General features: G+C 37.2%; 2 protein-coding genes and 1 long non-coding RNA gene across 3 annotated transcripts in view; 2 read left to right on the top strand and 1 right to left on the bottom strand.

Annotated features, from left to right (window-relative positions):
- Positions 1-810: 810 nt before the first annotated feature.
- LOC103464097 (uncharacterized) lies at positions 811-10,132 on the top strand. Its single transcript, XM_008407940.3, has 6 exons — positions 811-928; positions 1,141-1,458; positions 4,309-4,487; positions 4,591-4,633; positions 4,752-6,805; positions 6,890-10,132. The coding sequence occupies exons 2-6, from the start codon at positions 1,188-1,190 to the stop codon at positions 8,702-8,704; spliced, it is 4,362 nt and encodes a 1,453-aa protein (XP_008406162.1). The 5' UTR covers positions 811-928; positions 1,141-1,187; the 3' UTR covers positions 8,705-10,132.
- A 366-nt stretch (positions 10,133-10,498) lies between these two features.
- Positions 10,499-23,252, bottom strand: part of vwa11 (von Willebrand factor A domain containing 11) — a 31,770-nt gene continuing 19,016 nt past the window's right edge. The window contains exons 2-18 of the mRNA XM_008407907.3: positions 19,634-19,823; positions 18,198-18,334; positions 17,959-18,103; positions 17,587-17,680; positions 17,180-17,308; positions 16,574-16,760; positions 15,859-16,028; positions 15,659-15,771; positions 15,095-15,211; positions 14,823-14,996; positions 14,610-14,739; positions 14,355-14,507; positions 14,166-14,258; positions 13,696-13,967; positions 12,978-13,111; positions 12,386-12,545; positions 10,499-11,329 (exon numbers count right to left, since the gene is read on the bottom strand). Coding sequence (XP_008406129.1) covers positions 10,952-11,329; positions 12,386-12,545; positions 12,978-13,111; positions 13,696-13,967; positions 14,166-14,258; positions 14,355-14,507; positions 14,610-14,739; positions 14,823-14,996; positions 15,095-15,211; positions 15,659-15,771; positions 15,859-16,028; positions 16,574-16,760; positions 17,180-17,308; positions 17,587-17,680; positions 17,959-18,103; positions 18,198-18,334; positions 19,634-19,816 — 2,769 coding nt within the window. The 5' untranslated portion in view covers positions 19,817-19,823 and the 3' untranslated portion in view covers positions 10,499-10,951. The remainder of the gene's footprint in view (positions 11,330-12,385; positions 12,546-12,977; positions 13,112-13,695; positions 13,968-14,165; positions 14,259-14,354; positions 14,508-14,609; positions 14,740-14,822; positions 14,997-15,094; positions 15,212-15,658; positions 15,772-15,858; positions 16,029-16,573; positions 16,761-17,179; positions 17,309-17,586; positions 17,681-17,958; positions 18,104-18,197; positions 18,335-19,633; positions 19,824-23,252) is intronic.
- Positions 19,234-19,879, top strand: LOC145551694 (uncharacterized). Its single transcript, XR_014087588.1, has 2 exons — positions 19,234-19,408; positions 19,639-19,879. It is a non-coding gene; the product is annotated as an uncharacterized LOC145551694 (long non-coding RNA).

The following is a 23,252-nucleotide window of genomic DNA, read 5'->3' on the forward strand; positions in this document are numbered from 1 at the left end:
ATCATTTTAGAGGCATCTGTATAGATCTGTATATACTCTGAATATGTCCTTCCTACTTATATATTCCATCTCATTTCTTACTAATTATTCTGGCGGAGGAAATAAATGCGCGCATTACCGCCCCCAACTGGTTGAGTGTGAATTAGATCGACAGTCGACTTCTAATTTTCATTTTATCCTTAAAATATATTTCATATTCTCTGCTTTCCTTGTATTTTATCATAACAGAATGTTATTCCCTCTGGGTGATATGCAAGGTAAAAAAAAATACTAAAAACCTTTCTAGAGCATAAAAAATATAATGCGGTTACGTTTTAAATTACTTCCTGGTAAATGTGTTGTAAATTAGTGTGGTCATGTTCACGGTTAAACAGAAAAGTCCAATAAGTTAGTGTGATAAACATGAAACTCTTCAAGACTAGATTTTTAGGGAAAGATAAAAAGTTTCACAAATGTCTTTGGATTACAATTCTCTTGAGACGAATCAGAATTTTTTCCAATTTTTAAATTTGACAATGATAAATAAATAGATAAACTAATAAATAAATACTTATTTCACGTTTAATTTTAACTAATAATGTCCACATATTTTAATATGTATTTATCACTTTTATCAACAACATATGTTTTTTAATTGAAGATTTTCCATATGTAATTTCCGGGTGTTTGCATTAATAGGCTTGACTGAGTTGCTGTCGTTGAATTTATAAGCTTTCGGAAAATTTAAAATTAAAAGAAAATCTCGTTATTCTGATGTTTTTCACGGTCCCACACTGGTGTCCACTAGGTGGCAGAAGACGGGATTATTTTCATTCACCAAAGAAGAAGAAGAAATAGGCGGAAGTAGACACGTTTTAGCCACATTGTGGCATTGTGTGTGTCACGGAATGGCGCGTCTGTAGTTCCGGAGGTTTACGTAAACTGAAAGGTAATTTGCTGCTAATATTGGTTTTAATTTATTCTGGTGGTTTAGGTAATTTAAAATTACAAATAAGGATGAGAGTTCGTGACCGGATATTAGCTCAACTCCAACCGTCATTTGATGTGCGTCACACAAAGCGGAGTCCGCGTCCTGTGCGTGTGAAGGAGCCATATTGGGTCAGCCGTTAATACCCTGTTTTTAATGCTTTCGTTCCACAGCTGAACTCGTCTGGGCACAAACGGAGGGGCCTTTAGGTTTTATCAAGATGTCGGCGGATGATTTTCAGTCGAAGTATGCCTCCGTCATGGAGAGTATGTTGAAGAGCGCCATCGCGGAGACGACTAAACTTTTTGAAAACATGGTGGATGAGCTGAAAGAAGAAATATCCAAGATCAAGAAGGAGAACGAGGACCTGAAAACGAGATGTTTCCAATATGAGACTGCCAAAAGCAAACCGGTTTCTCACACAGGAGAAAGTCACTCTGTTACAGAACCAGGCGATGCCTCTGAGAAATGCGACACTGCTATACAGTGTGGTGAGTAGGTATCTTTATTACATTAAGCATAGCGCAGGACTAGTATTATTGACTGTGTTTTTGTCATTTAGATTTTATAATAAGGCGCGGCAGAATTTCCACGTTATTTTGCTGGGTAACATAAGCTCACGACCGTTACGTAATCGCGGCGTAAGGCCAATCTTATCAGGAGGGTGGGATACGTAAAAGGAGGGAAACCGTACTGTGGTCTTTCGGTGGAAGGAACAGGTGAAAGCAAAAGCGATTCTGCAGCAGTCTTATGGCGCTATAGCTACTTTTACTAAATTACATGACAAATTTCCTCATACGTTACACATTGACATTTTCTGTCCTTCTCAGTTTCTTTTTTTTTTTTTTGTCTAGAGCGTAAAGAGATTAACCAACTAAAGGGCCAAGAACACATTAAAAAGTTGTTGGATATAGTGTTAGACGCTGGTTGTTTCTCAATTTCCAACTTTATTATTATTGTTGTTCGTTTGGTATCCGACTGCATCTAAGTACTAAAGTCAAAGCAAACGAGCAGTCTGGTACAGGACGTCTTGTACCGTTTTCTTACCCGCCTCGAGGACGTTTTGTGCCCACAGTAACAACCACTAATTAAAGTAGTTTCTTAAAATTGGCTGTTGGCAAGGAAGCGTTAGGGGCCTCAAATATTTATCTGCAAAGGGTTTCTTCGCTATTAACTGGCCATAACCGGCATAAGAACCACAATCGAAGGAAGTGAGTTGTATACAACCTTCAAAAATAATACAGTATTACGTTAAATTGTATTACATTATACCTTTGATTATTCCTCTGCAAGTCATCAAAGTACTTAACAAAGAAGATAAACTCACACATTGTTTTGTTTTTCATGGGTACTAGTTATGGTCTTAAAAAGATGTATTATTATTATTGTTTAGTTTTATGTCATGGTATGTTATTCCCTCATCAAAAACAGTCACTTGATTGTGCTGTGGAATGGAAAAATATATAATTCCAGCCTTTAAAATTTGTCTACTATAATATATTTTTGTCAATTATAAAATTTCAAGTTTAACAGAAAAAGATTCCAAATATATTTCAAATAAATTACATTTAAAATTATGTGCTTAAGAACATTTAACTCTTCAGTGTTTTAGAAATATTCTTGCTAAACCTGCAGCAGGTAACTTTTTAAATATGTTTTTTTTTTACACATTTGTTAAAACGTTCATTGACTGGATTAGACAGCACCTGACTGTTGTCATACATGTGCCATCGCTATGCACTGAATCAGGAATATTGGTGATCAGGAAAAAGTCACAATCATACAGAAAAATCTGAAAAAGGATGCACTGTTTTGCCATTAACTGTCAACACTATAACTAGATAACATCCAAGGGTATCACTTTTAACACAGATCAGTAAAAAGTTTTAATTAAAAAATGGGAAGGAAGTGGGAAGTAGTTACAGTTGTTTGCTTTTTGACATGTGCTGCATTATTTAGTGTTTATCTTTATGTTTTGTGCAAATTTTGACATTTTGTGTAAATTTGTTTACATCTACATTATTTTTGCCTGAAACTGTCTCACTGCTGCCCCTCTTTCAGTCAAATGATGATTAAGTTTGTAAATTTTCCTATTGGTTACAGCAGTACAGCTTGGTACAACTTTGTCACAGAACAGGTTGAGGTATTAAAGCTTCTCACCCACACACACAGTCCCACCAGTGCTTGGTGGTAAATCACTAGTTGCCACCAGGCAAGCTCCCCGCTGTGAATGCACAGACTAAAAAATATGGACACTGATGATGATGGGTAAAAAGTTTCCCCTTAATGTTAAGATGTTTCTCCACCATTAGCTTACATGTTGTGCGGAAGAGGCTGTGAGCAGGGCATACACGAGTGTGATTGAAAGTGCTAAGACCCTCCTCCTGTCTCTTATTGGTTGTTTCTGACCAGGAGCTGTGCATTTTCCACAAATCGCAGTAGAATCACTTAGGAAGAGTCAGAGTAGATTTTTTTTATCTATCTTTTAATTTACAGTCAGGACATGGTAACGGTTGTAACAAGTATGTTTTAAAAAAGAAAGTAGGTACTGTGTATTAACTACAAAGTTTCACACTTGTTTCATATGAGAATGAGAAACAGACCCTTTTGTCAAAACTAAGTACTTTTAAACTATATACTTAAAATGCACACTATATTTCAACTGTCTGGTTAAGTGTAAGGGACAGCGTTCCTGCTGTTATTTTTGCTTACTTTTTTTGCTAAAATTTTATATTCCTACTGTTGCCATATTGGGACTTTTAAAAAGGTGATGTTTTACTCTTAACACCTCTCCTTTGTCGTTCATTTTCCATTATTTACTTCTAAACCACTCCCTCTATTGTTACAAATGGTTTTGAAGTCTCATAAAAATGTGTCAGACTTCTGCTGTCGATCTTGGATGGTAGAGAAGGAATATGACAAACTACATGTTTTTTGTAGCTACTCCAGTTAGTCATGTGCTGAGTAAAACTTATGCAATACGTGAATTGTGTTCCTGTTTCATATACTAAGCACTTTTCTCTGAACACTATAACAATTAATGGAAAGCGCTAAGCAACATGCTTGGTAGGCCTACATTCCTCCTGACTATTAACCAATCAAAAATACAGTATGCTGTTGCAGACATTTTTGAATTTGAAATGAGAAAATATGAGCAGTTTTGGGGCTTTGAATTATATTACTCAGTTCTTCTAAAAATTAAGATATTCTAAAGGCAGTAATGCATATTAACTGTTATTCAAAAATTTCCCAATTTTACTATTAATTTCAGTCTACCATGTGAAATTGTGTTTGAGTGTGAAACAAATTATTTTTACTGACGTTTTTATTCATGTTTACAGATCTTGTTCCTTGCCGAACAATTCTGGTGGAGGAATGTGAACCATTAATGCGCACAGAACTGGAAAGCCATGGTCAGCAATGCAGCTATAAGTGGAACAACTACAGTTTACAAGAGCACAACTATGTCAGTTACAGAGACAGAAATTCTCAGATGGAGTTTGTAGTTGTCAAGGAAGAGGTGTGTTTTAGACTTGGTGCTTAAGATAATTCCCATATTTTTCTTGGAAAATGTATTATTTGTTAAATTCCTGCAATAATCTCACTGCCATTCTTCTCTGCAGTCCCAGTTCAAGCAAGAAGATGATGACCCTGAATTTGAATCAGGTGGGGTGTGGGAATTGGAGCCTGCATTTTTTTATGTTGCATTCTCTAATTTTTAAGTACATTGTACATTTTTTTAAACTAAATTCCCTTTCTCATTTATCATTTTTGTGTTAACCAGGTTCATTTGGGGCTTCTGTTGGTGGAGCTCCAACTGGAAGACCTAACGTAAATAATTCTTCAACTGCCCAAATAACAGTACCTCAAAAAACAAACAACCCAGTGGTTTTACAGTTACCCTGTTTAGAAACTGAAAGTTCACAGGTAACACACAACCAGTCCACTGACATGCAGCATTCCTTGGTTATTTCACTTAAAGATGCCCTGAGGGATGATATTAAGGAAGAGTTGGAAATAGTGGAAGTGGCAAAACAAGGGCTTGCAACATCTGAGGGCAAACAAATCGTTCCTCAAGTATGTCACATGGACAGTGCCACAACACATAAAGAGCAAATCCATTTAGAGTCTGCATCAGTCAACTCAAACATGGCAGGTGAAGAATTAAACAAAGAAGCCCTTAAAATGGAAGATAATTCCAAGCCCAAATCTTTAACGGGTCGCAAAAGAGGACGCCCACCAAAGAAAACTAGGCAAAAACGAGCTCTTCCTACAACAGATAAAGATCCAAAACACCAGGTGGAGTCAACACATCCTTTGGTGACTTCATCTGTGATGAGTTTATCAATCAAAGAAAGTGCAGATACTTCTTTGAAAGACGACATCATAGATGTTGAATCTTTGAGTTGCAGTTTTTCCTCTGGAGAGCAACCCACATTTGGATTGCAAGATCTTTGCCCAGAAGTTGAAAAAGATGTGACAGCAGATAAAACACCAGCCACCTCATTGGGTGTACCACTACAAGCATCTTCAAGTTTGCTCAAAGCTTGCCAGACTTCAGTTAGCCTTCAGGATGCCTTGCTGCTCGTTGAAGCTATGAATCAGACAACTTTGGAAAAGAATGATCTCCCATTAAAAGTCACATCACAGCCTCAGATCACCTCCAGTCCTGTTTCTTCTTTGGGTTCCTTCAAAGCAGTAGTTGAGACCCCAGCAGTGCAACAGATGGCTCCTGTTGAAACTCTGACCTCATCTGCATCTGCCGATTTAATGGCTGTCTCTTCATCAAAAGTCGTAGACCTTAAAAATGTTGTCACACTACAACCGTCACATTTGCCTCCAAGCCGTACCGCATCATCTTCTTTGTCATCGGCTTCTGCTACTCAGACTGTCATTAAGTCACTTCCACTTCCTCTGATCCATAGACCAGCACCCAATAAAGGACCTCGTACAATAATTATTCTCCCAAGACCTTCTCTTATATCTGATATTGCCAAAGCAGGGTCTCAAACCCTATGTTCTCCTGTTAACCCAGCAACTTTGAACAAAAGTTATCTACCTCCTTCATCTACATCAGCTACGCCTCCCCTTTCTTCAGTTTCTAAAAAAACTATTAAAGTTGTCTACAGGAAACAGGATCCTGTCATGTCTTTACAGTCAAGCACCATCTTTACAGATCATCAGTATGTGGCACCTCAAACAATAACTATTGTTTCAAAAACAATGCCATCTGGAGTCTCCAGAGAACCTGAGACGATTGCTCTTGCAGCAAGCCTGGATGACAAGGAACTCGTAGCTGCTGTTCATCCAGAATCATCAGAACGCCTGATGTCGGAGTTACAAGAATCAAGTTCATCTTATTCAGGTCATGCAACATCATCTGAAAAATTACACAACACAACTGACGACCTCAACTCTTCTGGACAAATTAGCTCTAATGCTGAAAGTACAATAACTTCCATTCAAGAACATTCAGGTTCAGAATTTCCAGCTGATGGAGTACCACCATCAGTGTCTTCGGCATTAACCCAAGGTTCTGAGCGCAAACTCAGAGCAGTGGTCAGATTAACTCGACTCCCGTTGTCCATTTCCACCAAAGAATCTGTCTTAATCTCAACGTTAGTATCAAAGGGTATCATCCAAGAAAAGTCATATGTTCATGTCTCAGATGAGGCAGATCTACTAACTCCTGATTTGGAACAGGACATTTTATGCAGTGATATGGAGGACGAACAAGAAGGTGCATTCATAACACAGGAGGATACATCTGACCCTCATGTTCAAATGAGTAAAGCTCAGTTTCTGGCCAAACTCTCTGTGTCACCTTTGGAAAATGAGGTAAGCTGTGCAATTCCATAAATATAGTGAAGTATTTCTATTTTCTTTTTGGATTGTACTAAATTCATATTTTCTTTTTTACAGTCCAATATTAATGAAAGTTCAAATGCCAAAGGAACCAAATCCATTGTTTCCCGTCTACGTAGTCATCTGCAGGCTCATTTGGATGCAAAAAGAAGTTCGACAAAACAAGCTGCAGGAGAAGAAATGCGGACTGAGAACAAAAACAACAAGAAACCACGACTAATTGCTCAAGATTCAACCAAAATACCAGCTCAAGCTCTTTATATTGTCTCTCCAAGTAAGCTTGCTTGTATGCAGAGTTTAGGACTGCACAAGGGCGGTGGTGAACTAAGTGATGCTTTTAGAATGTCAGTATCTACAAAAGAATCACCTAATGTAGGTTTCAAGAAGCCTTGTTCAGGTAGACATAGTGTTACAAAATCTATATCTGAAATTCCAAGGCAGTCGAGCTCTCCAAAAGAAAGTACAAGCATAAATGTAACTAAATCAACTTCTGTAAGCCCAAAGAAGTCCCCTTCAGATGAAAATTATACAATTTCAGGAATCAAAAGGTCCAGTTCTGTCAGTCCCAGGAGACCCACTTATATAAGTTTTAAAATAACAGGAGATGATTCCACCCCTAAAAGTACAAAATCCAGTTCACTGAGTCCTAAGAGGTTAACCAAAGTAGCTTCTAGTCCTGAAAAGACAAAATCTAGTCCAGGTGAAAGCAGCTCAAGCCCTGAGATGTCGAGCACTCGAAATTGGTCTACATCACCTAAATCCAACCCCAAGACAAAACCCATGAAAAGAGAATACAGTTCTTTCACTCCTAGGAGGTATATCGTTACTGCAGACAGTTCTATTACTGAGATAACTAAGAGTGAACCTGAATCCCCCAGTCCAAAGGGTTTTAAAATGGCAAAAAATGATCCCAGTCCACCAATGACTGTAGAATCCAGTCCTAAGAAACCTCAAGGCCATCGTGGTCGGAAAACAAACCATAAAGTTGCAAGTGCCAAGAAATTGACCAATGCAGCTAAAGGTAGGAGAAGAGTTGGGAAGAAACGAGGTAGCTATAAAAAGAAAAAGCTGGAGTTACCAGTGATTTCATCAGGGGTTGTGAAGAAGTGGAGAGCTAAAGTGTGGTATCCTCCTACACTTCCGCCCAATGAAAAACCTATGACGGATATAATAAGGCCGCCACCTCTAAAGGTTGAATACAGGATTCCAGATATACCCCTTAGTGCACCACCTATTGTGTCACCCTTACAGCCATTGGCTGTCATTGGCAGGCATCTGCTGAGGAACCAGTGTGGAGAATGTGGCCGTGTTTTTAGCAACAGCAATGCACTCGAGAGCCATGTCAGTCTCCATAAAATATACCGGCCTTTCTCCTGTAAACTCTGTGGGAAGTACTTCCCAGACTCAAAGACTTTTAAACGTCACGATCGGGTACATCGCAACGGCAGGATTCATGTGTGCCAGCATTGCGGGAAGGGCTTTGTTTATCGTTTCGGTTTAAGCAAACACATCCAAATGGTCCATGGCAGGATAAGACCTTTTATCTGCCAGGTATGCGGCAACGGCTTCTACACCAAACGGGATGTAGAAATCCACATACGGATCCACACCGGAGAGAAACCTTTCCAATGCCACATCTGTGAAAGGAGATTTACAAGGAAAGTGGAATTGAATGTGCATTTGCGGTGGCACAATGGAGAAAAGAGACACTGGTGTCAATATTGTGGTAAAGGATTTTTAGATTACAATAACCTGAAGAGACACAAATATACCCACACCGGGGAGAAACCATATTCCTGCCCACACTGCCCCAAGAATTTCTCTCAGACTGGTCACCTGAAAAAGCATGTTAAAACTGTGCATAAAAAATAAAACTGGAATAATTTTTTTAAAAATAAGGGCCCACCCTGTTCCTCTCGGTGCTTGCACTGTAAGAGATAAAATCACCTAATTGTACATGTTTATTCAAAAGTAATTTTTTCTCTTTGTTTTGTTTTAGTAATGACTTGATGCAAGCTGTACAAAAGTTTACTGCTTTAGGAACTGGTTTTATTTTTATTTTGAAAAAGAAAAGTAATTATCTTGTTTTATGCATGTAAGAGTTTAAGAAAATAAAACCAAAATGGCAAAGTGTATAATGTGAATATAGTTGCATTGACGAGCCCTAAAATTTCAATAGAATTTGCACAAAATAGATGCAACTTTTAGAAGATGGGTCGATGTCTTTTATTTTTTTAAAACTGTTATGTAACTGGCACAGTGTGCTTTTTATAGTGTAGCAAGAAAAAAAACATTTGTTGGTATATTTGCTGTTTAAAATAATTCATCTGGAATTTAAAGACAACGTTATGCAAACTTGTGCTTTTTTTTTTATATTTTAAGGTGGGAAAGTAGTTGGCTTTACTTAATTTGTGAGTAACAATTACCAGATTAGTGGTAACCTGTATTTTCATTGCTTGCCATATCTTTTGAGGAGTATGTTATAGAAAAATTATCTTACATACTGAATGCTTTGTAAATTTCCAAGAGTCTGCATGTTGTAGCTCTTAGACACTTGTTTTAAATTATCCAGTGATGCAAGTATTTGACTCACTTTCCCGTAACCTCACAGTTAAAATATTTAACGAGAATTAAAGCTACATTGGAATTTGAACCAGCAGTGAACACATTGTTTATCTAAATATAATTATTATTTAAAATAATTTTTTAAATATTGTAATTTGTTTCATTATGTAACTTTGTCCGACTTATTGTTTGACCGTTGAATTGACTTGCTTTTACAGTTTTTCAACACAAGTATGTAAGCACTTAATGTATCGACATCAGAAGAGCTGTAAATGTTTTTTGCTTTATTTCCCGTTTACACTGCTTATGGCAAGGATTTTTCATCAACAGCTTATAATTCACATAGATATCAGGATTTGAGCAGAAACAAAGTGTTCTGACATCAGTGTGTGATTTTTGTGCATGCTTTTAGTTTGTTTTGATTTCATTTCATGCCTTGGTTAAACCTTTTTGTCAAATAGGAAAAAGAATAACTTTGACGATGCTTCAGTGTCTGCTGACTGAGTTAAAGAAGAAAGCAGAAAAGTATTACATTTAATGATTACTGTTGCTTTGTAAAAGTAATATTTACTAATTGCCTAAGTTTTTTTTTCAGTGCACAAGATATTAAAATGTTTTAGCAAAACGAACTTGATATGTAAGTTATGAAAGACTGCTGTATATATTGTAAAGTTACTGATTTCTGTCAATTTCAGATGGATATTTTGTTTGAAGAAATAAATGAAACATTCTAAAGTCTTGTTTTTATGTTGTTGGAATTAAAATGTATCCTATAGACTTGGATTTATGCTACTAGGTGATATAAAACTTAGAGCTGTGAAATGACTTCAGATAGTTTAGTAGATATTTTGGACATGTCTCACTAACAAGATATTAGGGGAAGTCCAGATCTGTCCATACTGACTCTTCTTACCTGGAACGTTATTAGTGTGTCCTCGGAAAGAGCTGCTTTCCGAGGAAAGCAGCAACACCGAGAGCTGTTGCTGCTTAAAACATTTAGGCTCACCGCCTAGACCTGCTTCTGCTGTTATTTGACTTTGGACAAGCTTACAAGAACAGTACCTGTCATTTAGTCTATAATAAACACTCAAAAAACAGAAATAGTGAAATGATCCATTTTATTTGGTAATGCATCAGTTTTTTGATGCCTTAACCTTCGACGTATGTGGATTTGAATACATGTGCGCTGTATTTCACTTGTATGTATAATGTACAAGATGTGGCATCTGATTCTCAAAAACAGATTAAAACATTTTTGAAGAGGTTTTTTGTTCACTAATCTAAATGGACACAAAAGTGTCCAGATATCTAGTACTTGACTCTTGAGCATTAAAAACCAAGTTGCAGCGTTGTATTTAATTCTGCTTAGTAGCAATGACCTAACCTATCCAGTAAGTTATTGTTTGCTGGTGCTATTGCAGCACCAACAAAGTGTGCAATGAATGTCATCACAATAGTCAAAAGCAAATAGCTTTAAGTTACCAAACTGCATTAAATATTTATTAAGAGGGACAGAGCTTTTTTCAAGCAGAACATTTTATCATGTAAACTTCTTTAAGGCCCTACCACAAAAATAGATGCCAAAAGGCAAAGCCACAGTGGCAACGACAGAGTTGTAGCAGGAAAACTGTGTGAACGAATGATCGAGTGGTAGCATTTGCCCACATTGCCAGCCTTATCCACAGCTACAATCTCGACGATCTGTGAACAGCAGGAGGCGCTGTAGTACGCTTGGACGACGGAAGCATTCAGAGGGGTGTGTGTAAAATTCCCATTGCCTTGAATCAAGGAAATGCTTTGAATCCCAGTGCCGTTTTCATCAGTGAAGTTGGCAGAGAGCTCCCACTGGAAAGGTCCACATTTTGAGACGTCATGGGGGCAATTTGCCACTACAGCCGTCACTTCACACTTTGGCGGAATAAAGTCTGTGATCTGTGCAAAATGCAGAAAGAAAGGTGACTATTACATACAGTGGTTCTTCGTCATGTCCACAAAGCCCTAATAAAACTGGGTTTTTATGATTGATCATTTTACTTTGGAAATAAAATGCCACAGTGACAGTCTTAATCTTGAAATTAAAAAGGCACAGGACAGTGATTGGTCCAGAGGAAGCTGGTTCTATATGCCGTGACCTAGAAAAAATAGTCCCAATGTTTATATTTAGTTCTTGATATATTATAAAATAACTCAGACTCAGTGTTTTATCTGAGACACAAAAACTCAATAACTCAGAAATATAGGGTGGGGCAAAGCCAATAGGAGCTACTCTATTCTAAAATGGACTGGCAGCCAGCGGAGGGAGGTCATAATGAGATGTGCTCACTTCTGGGAGTGCCAGTTCAAAGACCTGGATCAACTGAAATTTTAACACTGCTTTGTGGACTTTTAAGAACTGGAGTGGCCTTTCAAATCAGTACAGTATTCTAACAAATCACTTTTTGGTTAGGTCTAAAAGTTTATTTCTAGAGCTAATGCAAATGCTTGGTGTGTTTGGTAATCCATGCAAGGTAATAGTAAAACTCAAGACAAACCAACATGACCTAAAAGTATTTCAGTTCAGTATTTTATAATGAAAAATTCCCCAAAATGAAATTTAAAATAGAATGTGAAGAAAGTCCCTCCAAACACAGGAGATCGATGGACATCTTTCTCTGGCCAATTAAAGTTTGCCAGTCTTTATTTAGCAAAGATAAAATGTTGAAAATGTGACTTTTTGGCCTATAGTTCTGTTCAAATTTGATCTAAGCCTTGACTTTGAAAATCATGTTTGCTTTGATCAGCCGAAAGCAACTTTTGACCTACTGACATTAGTTGTCATTTTTAGCGTGGATGTCTTCGTTTTTTACTTATACACCACACTTTCCATTTGTAAGAAAGTTGGAGACACGTGTTCTTTGCAGATGTTATTAGAATAACATAAATCAGAATAAAATCCTGTCTTGTTCTACCACATTTTCTTGGAGATCCTAATGAGAATATGTCGTTTACCTTATTGACGACAGACAGTCTCAGAACGGCGTAATTGGAGTCAACGCCACTTGATGATTTGGCTTCAATAGTCAGAGTGACATCAGTGCCTGACTCTGTGTCAGCAGTTGGTGTAATAGTCAGTGTAGCATTAGCATATACTCCACTTAGCAAACTGAGCCTGTTAAAAGATGTAAAAATGAGTTTTAAAATCATGTTGGAAGAATTTGTGAACTGCAAGAAAGATAATTCATCATAGCATGGATGTACTCCAACTAAAAAGAGAATTTACATTATCATTATTATCATTTTTACAATTATCAGTTAATTTTATATATATATATATATATATATATATATATATATATATATATATATATATATATATATATATATATATATATATATATATATATATATATATATATATATATATGTCTGTTTTGCAATATTTAGGCAAAATGTTGCTGCTCATTAATTCAGTAGATTCCCATGAGTCTTACATAGATGCTTGATGTCACATTAGAAATGTTATCCTCCCACCCTAAATCCATCATGTCAGTTTTATACAGGGACATTTGGAAAGAAACCATATGAAACAGATTTTTCTCACGTCTTTGGGTATGACAAAGGAAAGTCTCTGTCGTTTCGGGCGCTGATGGTGTATGTACCTCCTTCACCTTGGGTCATCACACTGAAGGGAAGTTTAAAAGTTTCCCCTGGCTCAACACTGCTTTCCACTGCAGCCTTGAGAAAGAAGAATCACGGCACATTGTTAGGGAGGACCGGTTTCTATCTTTACACACCAAAATATATTTTAATGTTCTTACATACAATACTAGACACAGAGTGTATGTTTTTTATTCAATTGTGGAAACTTGGTATACTACATATGATCAGGAGGATGCATTTCTGCAGTTCAGTGTCAAATCGTAGCTGACACTGAACTGGCAACGGCTTCCAGACATTGCTTAATAGCTTTTAAAGGCCTTCTGTTGTTCTAAGAATGTTCACTTACCAATTTTTTTTATTTGCAGAATATGTTGCCATGGTTAAATACAAGTATGTCTACTAAGAAGAAAATGGGCTAAAAATGTCTAAAGGAAAACTGTAAATGGCCTTGTATAATATTTTGCATAAACACTTTAAAACATTAAAAAGTTGATTTGCTTGCTTGAAGCAACATTTTAAGATATATATTATTGAAAACTTTCACATTTCACACTTCACATAACCTCATCCTTTTAATCTGAATTTACTCTCCTTTTTACTGATGCCATCAGTCACACGGATGTATTTGGAGGATGTGAAGAGATACTGCAAGAACAGACCTGGATATTAACTTTGGAGACAGACATCTGGGTGGTAGACTGTCTCTGAAAATCGCTGCTAGACACTGTGTCCTTTCCTTTCAGGATGAGCACAAACTCCCCCTCAGGAACGGCAGCGACCGTGACCAGGATCTCTCCATTCCCCATGTCAGTCATTGTGCCATTGGTTACAACCTCTGGACCAGACATTGTTACCAAGCCAACCTCTTTGATAGTTGTTGACGTTGGACCTTTTCTTCCTATTACTGAGAGCATCAGGGTGGCAGGCTGATCTGTTATTTTATTTGAAAAGAAATTTGTTTTAGTTTTGTTTTACTTGTAGGAAATTATTATTATTTCCTACATTTGTAAAAATACAAGATAGAGATTACAAATTTATCTCAGGAAGAACTCTAAACTTCAATAAATACATTTTAATATTTCACTTTAGATGACTGCACATACAATAAATGCGGAACTGTGCGGTGTACCTGCTCGTGGACGTCCGCTGAGTACTGCATAGCCTGAGTGAGGTCCTGCGAACTTTTCGACAAAGTCATAGATAAAGGTAATTGTGCTCTGGCCTGGAAACAAAAAGAAAAAAAATTCAGAATAGATCTGGTGCTTTAACTTCATTTAGGAGTAAAAAAAGAAAGATGAACAAGTATACGGTGTGTGACCTGTGACTTTGAGTGTGTATGGCTGACTGGATTTGATGTTGATCTGCCAGGTTCCTGACTGCTTGTCAGCATACAGACGGATTCTCCTGAGGTTACCGACTGTGTTGATGGTTCCCAGTTTACCACTGGCTTCAGTGTCAGTCTGGGTAACACCTATAAATGTGAAACATGCAACATTAGTCAGTGTGGTTACTCTCAGAGAACAGACAGGCACTCTTTTAGTTTTATCTGAGATTTTCTTTAAAAGTGAGTTACCAGCAGGATTGGTCAATGTGAAAGTTAGTGATGTTCCTGTGATGTAGATAGTGATGTTTTTCAGAGATTCATCCAACGCAAAAGGGAAAGTCTCTTGCCCTGCAACAGCAGCTCTCTGAAGCACTGTTACCTGCCAAAAGGATGGATAATTCATCTCATAATTCTTTAAACCAGTTCAATCACTTCCAGACTAATACATGTAAATAATCCTACCAGAGCAGAAGTTGAGGTGTCAAGGATAATATCTGTAGCCTGAGGAAGTTGGGACTTGGACACCTGGATAGCCTGGCCTCCAGATGCCAAAGCCAAGTCCTTATAGTCTCCAAAGGAGGAACTTGCTAGAGACCGCCGCCGCCTCCTGCTTGACCCTGTCATAAAGAATGAGACCTATGGAAAGGAGATCATGGAAATATTAGAACCTCCATCTCCCTCACTGTGTAGATTTGCTATGTTTACGTCATCGTTAAGTGCTTTTTGATGTTTACCGTTGACTTGGTGCTCCTCATGAGAGCAATGATTGTGTCTTTCAGGGCAATGTCTTTGGCTATAGCATCAGTGAAAACATAGATGTTGGATGAGGAAGGGGCTCCAGTGAGAGCCAGCTGAAAGAATGAAAAGTACAAAGTGACCATTCACAGTTTCTTTTAATGCTTCCAATAGGAGTGCACCGATTACAGTTTTTTGACTGATCGCTGATTACCGATCTTTAAAAAGCCTCACCTGCTGATTACGATTTTGGCCGATACCAATGAAATGTTGCTAAAATTAGCAAAAAAGTCACTGAGTTGGCAACAGTGGGGCGAATATTGCAAAGGTGGGCCGGTCTGTCAGTCAAGCCTCTCTCACGGGAGAGCAGGGGAGGACAGTGGCTGATTTTTGCTGAGGTAGATAAACTCGGAGGATAAGATCGGCTCTTCATATTTAAGTATCAGCCTATCATTCATCCCCCAAAATTAAGAAAATCGCCACAGATAAATCAGCTGGCCGATAAATAGGTGCACTGCTATCTCCCAGTTGAAATTTTAAAACGTCACAGTCAGTTCATGTACCTGAAGTCCTGATAGGCACATCTCTGGTGTGTCTCCACCACCTGCTGCTTTAAGCTTGGAGATTTCTCTTTTCATTTTGTCAGCATCAGTTGTCCTGATCATAGGTCCAAACTCTACAAATACACGCATAATTGAGCGAAGCACAGAGACTAATCTGAAAGCATCTCCATTTAGGATTAGTAAGGTAAAATTGCTCATACCTGGGTCATTAAAGGGCACGAGGATGTACTCAGATGGTTCATCCTGTGTTCCCTTTTTGCTGTCAATGATTTTATACATAACCGACCTAGCTGCTTCAATATCATCTGACATGCTGCCGGTGGTGTCGATGACAAAGCACACCACAGATGAACGAGCAATCCCCATCATTCTATGAGAAAAGACAAGCATATTTTTTTAATTGCAAAATTTTCTTTCAGGCAGTTTTGTACGCTGACATACCATAATAACTACCTGCCTAATGTGTTCATTCACCATTTGCTGCCAAAACAGCTCTAATCAGTCAAGGCATGGGTTCCTATAGAGCCCAGAAAGACAGCTGTGATTTGAGGCTCCAAGATGTTAATAGCCAATCCTCTATGTTCTCCAAGTCTGAAGGTGAAGCCTGCATGTATTGGACTTGTCTATATAGTCAAACTCAGATGTTTGATTGAACATCTGAGTATGTAGACAGGAAGTCAACTTTCAAGCTTCCCAAAGCATTTCTGAGCTATATTTACTCATCTTGAAGAATGGACCAAGCGGGCCATCCATATCCCTTGGCTGCTCACGACTCTGAATTTTTGCTTGGGTTCTGACATACTCTACTGACTAATACGTAGGATTAAGTGTTACTTACTTCCCCAGTCAGTGATTCTAAGGTTATGTCTGTTTAGTGTATTATGTCATTTTTTTTATCTTTAAATCTTGCAATACCTCAAAAAGTCATGGTTGCCTGAAGCCAAACGAATGTCTTCTAGCAGCTGGAGGCTGGCGGCTACTGCTGCATTTACAGCAGCATCATGAAATTCCTTATTGTCAGAGCGGCGCTCGTCTTTGCTGATGCCTCCTCGAGGAACTGTGGTGCTGGTGAGATCAGATTCACCTCCATGGCTACATTTCCCTAAAACAGAACAGGAGGGAAAAGATAAACTGGGTCATAATAAACACTTATCTGCGGAGTATTGAAATAACTTTTAAACATTAATAGTGTCTTCAAGAATTTAGATACAATTTGACTTGGAGAAAAGACTGCACATTAGTTTTTCATGCTAAGTGAAGAAAGGAATAAAATTCTGTGCTGCATTTTAAGATTTCTCTTCTTTTTTGCAGGACCATGTCAAAAAGACAGCATTCAGACTTCTATAAGATTTTGCATGGTTGTATTCAGACAGAGTACTTAACAGTGAATCAGTGGATGTTCCACATTTTGCTGGAGTTGCTAAACAACAAACTTTGATAAATCTTTGTTTAACTTTGTTACTACTCTTGGACTGGATGATTGTGCTGTTTTAGATTTGTTGTAAATATGAGATAATATACCTTTAGGTTTTTGAGAAGAAAAGATTCCCATGTAGCCTGATGTGAGTTTCTTCTCTTTCAGGATGTTGGGGAGAATCTGATTAGGACATTTTTTATTGGCACAGTCACTGCAGGTTGGAGTGTTCACATCTGCACAAAAGAAAAAAAAAGATGGCTGTGGAATTTCACAATTTTTAAATTCAATTTTGTCAGATGAATAATTGCAAAAACACTTGCTAATTTACTTCATTGGCTAAATGGTTCTGAAGACTTCCTAAGCCACAAGTAAGCAATCTTTGCACTTTGGACACCTGAGTGTTTTTCAGGAGAGGATGACGCAGTTTGTTCTCTTTAAGACACTTCACCCAACCCTTCACTCAAATACCATAAAGAAAATGCCCTTCTTTATGGTATTTCAACACTTTTACCTGCCAGGTTCTCTAGAGGCAGATCTGGTCTTATGAGGTTGACATATGGTTCTGTGTATCCCAGTTCCACCCAGTTGCTGTGGCTGTAGAAATCCTGAGAATCAACATAAATATTCATGCCATGTAAAATCAGCTGGCCCATAAAAAATTGCATCTCATTTACACTCATATTATAGCATCCTTTTGAACTATCTTTAAAGCATTTAAACCTTTTTCCTCTTCTGAATATGTTTTTTTTTATATGTTACACATGAAACAATTGAAAAAAAAAGTACTATAGACATTAGACATACGGTATATGTACTAGCCTGTCTTATGTTATCATTTTGAGCTATTTATTTTTAATATTTAGTGTCATTTGACCCCTCTCACCTGTACTGTGTGCAGGACTCTGCCAAGTGTTTCCCTGGCAGCCTTGAAGTTCTCCTTCTGAATGTTGGCCTTGATGGCCACTACGCCCTCAGTGATTAGTCCACGTCCCTCTAAGAAAGCTTCAGAGTTGAAGTGATGTGGCGGACTGGAGTTTGGAGAAATGTTCAATGCAAATATTTTACTGGATGCGTACATTTTAATTCAAACTTCTTTCCACGGTATTTTTCTTCCCACTGTACCTGTTCACCAAGTCACGGTCCACCAGGCCGTTCTGGGTGTAGATCTCTTGAAGAGCTGAGTGGAACTTGGCACCAGAGACATCTCCTGGTGCGGTGGGACCCAGACAGGCCTGCACTAACTCTCCTGGAGAAGAACCCTAAAGTTCAGAAGAAGTCAAAAGATAATAATTAAGAGAGTGGATAACAACAATGCAAGAAGTTAAATAGTCATTTCTCCTCTTCTTCATTACACAATTTTCATAATGTAAAAATGTAACTTTTGGGGAGAAGCAAAGGAACACCCTGTTACATTAACTCCTGCTATTTGCATTGCAGTTAGTCATGATTGGAGTTAAGTTTCTCTTTGCTGTCAAATGGGAGGTAAGATTCTGAGACGTCACAAAATGTAACAGAGACAGTTGTAAAGTGACTGAAATAGACTTTGAATAGTTTTATAACGCTTTACGCTGTATTACTTGTGGCCAGGATTGAGTAAGAGATGTTCCTGAACAATTACACATTAACCTGAATCTTTCTTTTACAAGATGATTGTCAGTCATGATCTTACAGATTGCTAGTTTGAAACAGGCATCTTGATTTCGTCTTTACTGAGTCAGGCACAAATGTTGTAACCATCCTCTTAAATGCTCAGTGAGATTTTTAGGAACTTTTTCAAGTCTAAACTGTGATGCACAATGAAACAACCAAAGATCTCAGAGATAAAAGTGGAGATTTTTATCGAAGCAGAGACAAGGATATTTGTTGTTTTCATGACTGGAATCAAAATAGTGAAAATGATCAAGAGTGCATGTTTAAAGTGAAGGATAAATTAATACAAAGACATTAAAGAAAATAACACATGCAAAAGAACTGTGACTAAACTAAAATAAGGAGTTAGTTTATTGAGTCACTTAAAAGAACATCAATAAGCCTTCATGAATATTTATAATTGTTGTCATAAAGCGTCATTCGGTAAATTATGACACTTTTAATACAAAGTTGACATTATTCAAAATGTCTTTGTTATGACAACTGGACATTCCGTCCCACCGGGAGGAGGCCTCGGGGAAGACCCAGGACACGCTGGAGGGATTATGTCTCTGGCTGGGGAGAGGGAAGTCTGGGCCTCCCTTCTGAAGCTGCTGCCCTCGCGACCCGACCCCGGATAAGCGGAAGAAAATGGATGGATGGATGGATGGATGAACTTGACATTTACCAAGAAATGATTACTGGTATAAATTTGTTATAAATTATTACTGATTACACTTTAAAAATTAGGTAACTTTATGTTATTAAAGGTAAAGTTTAAACAATAATGATTTCAAACAGTAATGGGTGTGTTCTCTTATTTTTACTGCCTATAAAATGGACAATAAAATGTGATGTCAGAGTCCTCAGTTTCTATATGTTGGCTAACAGTTTTAGTGTTATTGCATGTGCTTTTTCTTCCTTCCTACCGTAGGTTTGAACTCATGACCGGCTGCATCAGCCACCGCCCGGCACGTCTCTGCTACTTTTTGCAGCAGGGCCGTCCCAGTAATGCTGACGTGAGTGGATGCCCCTCCCCCGATCGGAACAAAGGCCAAGGCAGGGGACATGAGAGTCAAAGTCAGCAAGACTGCACCCAGCAGTGAAGTCATGATGATTCTAGAGAGATGAATAGAAACCATTTAATTATTAAATAGGACAGGAGTAAGTCTGAATTCTGTAAGTCTGAATAATATTTCCTCATGTTGAATATAGGGAAGTAAAATTTTTCAGAAGAATAAATGCAACAGTTCAATATCATTATGCAAGGAACTGTGACAGGAAAAATAAGCAAGTCAATAGATCTCTTTACATGAACAATATATGTATATAGCCCTGTCTCAGTAACACATATTGCTCAATGACGATTTGTCCCAGAATTTATTGCAATAAACAATATAGTTGATTTGAGACCATTTTCAAGTAATATATCGGTAATGGCATTATAATGCAAGAGCACATTCTGAAATATCAACAAACTTTAAATTCTAATAAACATTTAACACTGGAACATTTTAAAATAAACAAAACAACAGAACAGCAAATAAAATGAATTGTGAAGTCTTTGTAAAAGCTTGTCCTTCAAATAAAGGGCTAGTTAAGACCAATGCATCAGACTTAAGTTTTTTGTCTGCAAGAGAAAAAGAGGAATACAATAAATCATGCAAATGCAAATTATTGAGCTTGTTTTAATTTGTCATGCAATTAATTGATTTATTGTCTATTGTGACAGGCCTAATTATATATTTTATTTCCACAACACTGAAAGCTGTTCAGTTCAGAAATGTGAGATAAAAAAGAGACAGATACAGAAAATCATTCAACCAGTTTCTGCTCACAGCCAACCTGGTATCCTGGTCCTTCGCTCATTTTATCCTGTACTAGTTACTAACAAGTGTCTCAATAAACATGACCTTGAATAGGAAAAGAGCCACATAGGCAAAGTGATTATAATTATTCTAAATGTTTCAAATAGATATGAAAAACAAATACTTAAAATACATATATGATTGGGTGAAATACTTCATCCTTCATACCTTAAAGTAAAAAAAGTTATAAGACTGAAGACTAAATTAGACGCTGTTCCTGTAGACTTGTGACAAATTATACACTCTAAAATATCACATTACTAAAATAACTTTGGTTATTAGTATTATTGAGAAAAAGCAAGAGGCTATGAAAAGGCACATATTACTACAGAATCAATAAATTTTAGCTCATACCTGAATAATTTCCAACAGCTTCCTCCCCCCCAAAACGTAAAGCAGAGTTTCACTGTTCACAGCTTTATATATACAGAATTTTGCAATGACAGGGTGGAGATTGGCTCACACCTACATGACTAAAATCAGACTTCCAGGAAGCTGTTAAGTTTGACTTCCTGACTTAACAAAACTTGATTCTGTCATCAAACTATTACAGCTTTAGGAATATTTTCAGTGTCGTGTAAAAAATAATGATTGAATAACTGTGTACCCTTTGATTCATTAAATTAATGTTGTGAGTAAATATGTCTTCATGCAAAGCTTGAGACAAATGTGGGGCATGTCAGATATGGCTGATTTACCAAGGCATGCAGAAAACTGAATTGTTAATTTATTTGGTTCACATTGGATTATATATGGAAGGCTGTTACTTATATTAGGCTTTGCCATGCTGTTTTGATTTGAAACAAATTTTAAAAACCAAAAAAAAAAAGTGAATAAAACAAAATCTATTTTGGTGTTAATAACCATTAAGTGTCAATGTCTGCTATGCTCTAATAAATTATAGGATAGAGAAGACTGGATAAGATTAATTTAAATAAAATAAGATAAGCTTAAAAACGTTTATCTCCATAAAAATTGACATTTGGTTTTGGAGATCCTATATGCAATTTTTAACTATCTAGTTTAAATAAAATTTTATGTAACCTATATTCTTGTTTTGTTACATAATTTAACCCATTGGTTTCATTTAATTTTGGAAAGCTTTAATATATTTTTTATGAGGCTACTTCACTTGTTCTTCGCCTTTAGCTTTTCCCTCCAGGGATTATTGCAGTGAAGCATCTGTCTCCATTTAGACCTTTGCACCCTCAACTAACATTATGTCCTCTTGCACCACAAAAATTCCATTTCCGATCAGTTTTTATTTATCTTGTTTGGTTGCAAAATCCAGATAGTCTTTACAGTTTTATAATGTTCTGGGAAATGCAAAACTTCTTTCCGTGACCTAAAAATCTTTGGACAACAAGATAACAAGAAAATTACATCCATCACAATTTTCTCCTCCTTGGCTTGTTATTCCAAAGTGCAATTCAGCAATAGGTACAAGTACCCAGCAAAAGGGAGTGGAGCATGACTAATGGTTTGTAAGATAAAGACATATGTGCCAGAAATTATATAAGTCACAATTCAATTCAAACACAGTTCCAAAATATTTAATTGATCCAAAAATAAAATGTTAGATCTGGAAACACAGACAAAGAACAGAGAAGATGTGAGTAAGTTTTATCTCGCGAGGAGAGCGTTGAGGGAGGATTGCCCAGTTACAATCAATCAATCAAGACTCTGGGGCTTTCCCTGTGCTTCAACCTCTTTTGTTGTCATCAACTGCCTGAGGGGTGGGGAATGTGCAGTTTCAAGCATATTCCAGTTAACACAGATCAAGTCAACCCAAAACAATAAGAACACTGTATGCGTTGAGCCAAGCTTATCAGGAAATAAGCAGACAGCGTCTGGCTGGAGCGTCCACTCCCTGCACCAGCAATCACCTCTGCTGCTTTCTTTCCGAGTCTTCTGCACACAGTAACACGGTTAAATGGAAAGAAACACAAAGCATATATAATGTCTTAGTAAGCAGAGTATATCTAAGATAGATCCAACATGGAATTAAATGTTGTTGTAGCTCATATTGCTGGGTTGAAGACATGTGACCCGGATAACACGCAAAATTCAGATGGGGGTCAGGAAGTGGATTTTTCCAGTTCGAAATAGAGCAAAATGGATCATAGTGAGTATGCTGGTGCCTTAAACAGGCTGGCACAGGGGAGGGCTCTCAAAAAAATACACATTTAGGATTTGATCTATATTGCCTCCCAAAGCCTGGAAGCATACAATTATTTTATTTCAGGTTGGGTCAACCATTTAGGATCAGAAGAAGCATGGCTGTCGACTTGTTTCTGCCAGGGTGAAAAGTGAGTTGTGCTATTTTAAGTAATTAGTCTATGACAACAATGCTACTGCTAACGCAAACAATAAGCTAACCCTTCTTATTTCTATGTGCTTGGATCTACTTGTAAAAAATGTATTTAGCTTCTATAAACCCAAATTCATGCTGGAGTTGCATGTTGTACTGTATTTCTACAGTGTTGGTCAACCATTCGTACTTAGTAATACTTGGCTTTCTAAGTTACCATCCAATAAAATATATATATATATATATATATATATATATATATATATATATATATATATATATATATATATATATATATTTTTTTTTTATTTGAATACAAAATCAGACAATTTGAAAGCCATTTATGTTTTATAAATTCCTGAGAACCAA

Source organism: Poecilia reticulata, chromosome 1, assembly GCF_904066995.2.
Source record: "Poecilia reticulata chromosome 1, P_reticulata-male-v2, whole genome shotgun sequence".
Taxonomy (NCBI): Eukaryota; Metazoa; Chordata; class Actinopteri; order Cyprinodontiformes; family Poeciliidae; genus Poecilia; species Poecilia reticulata.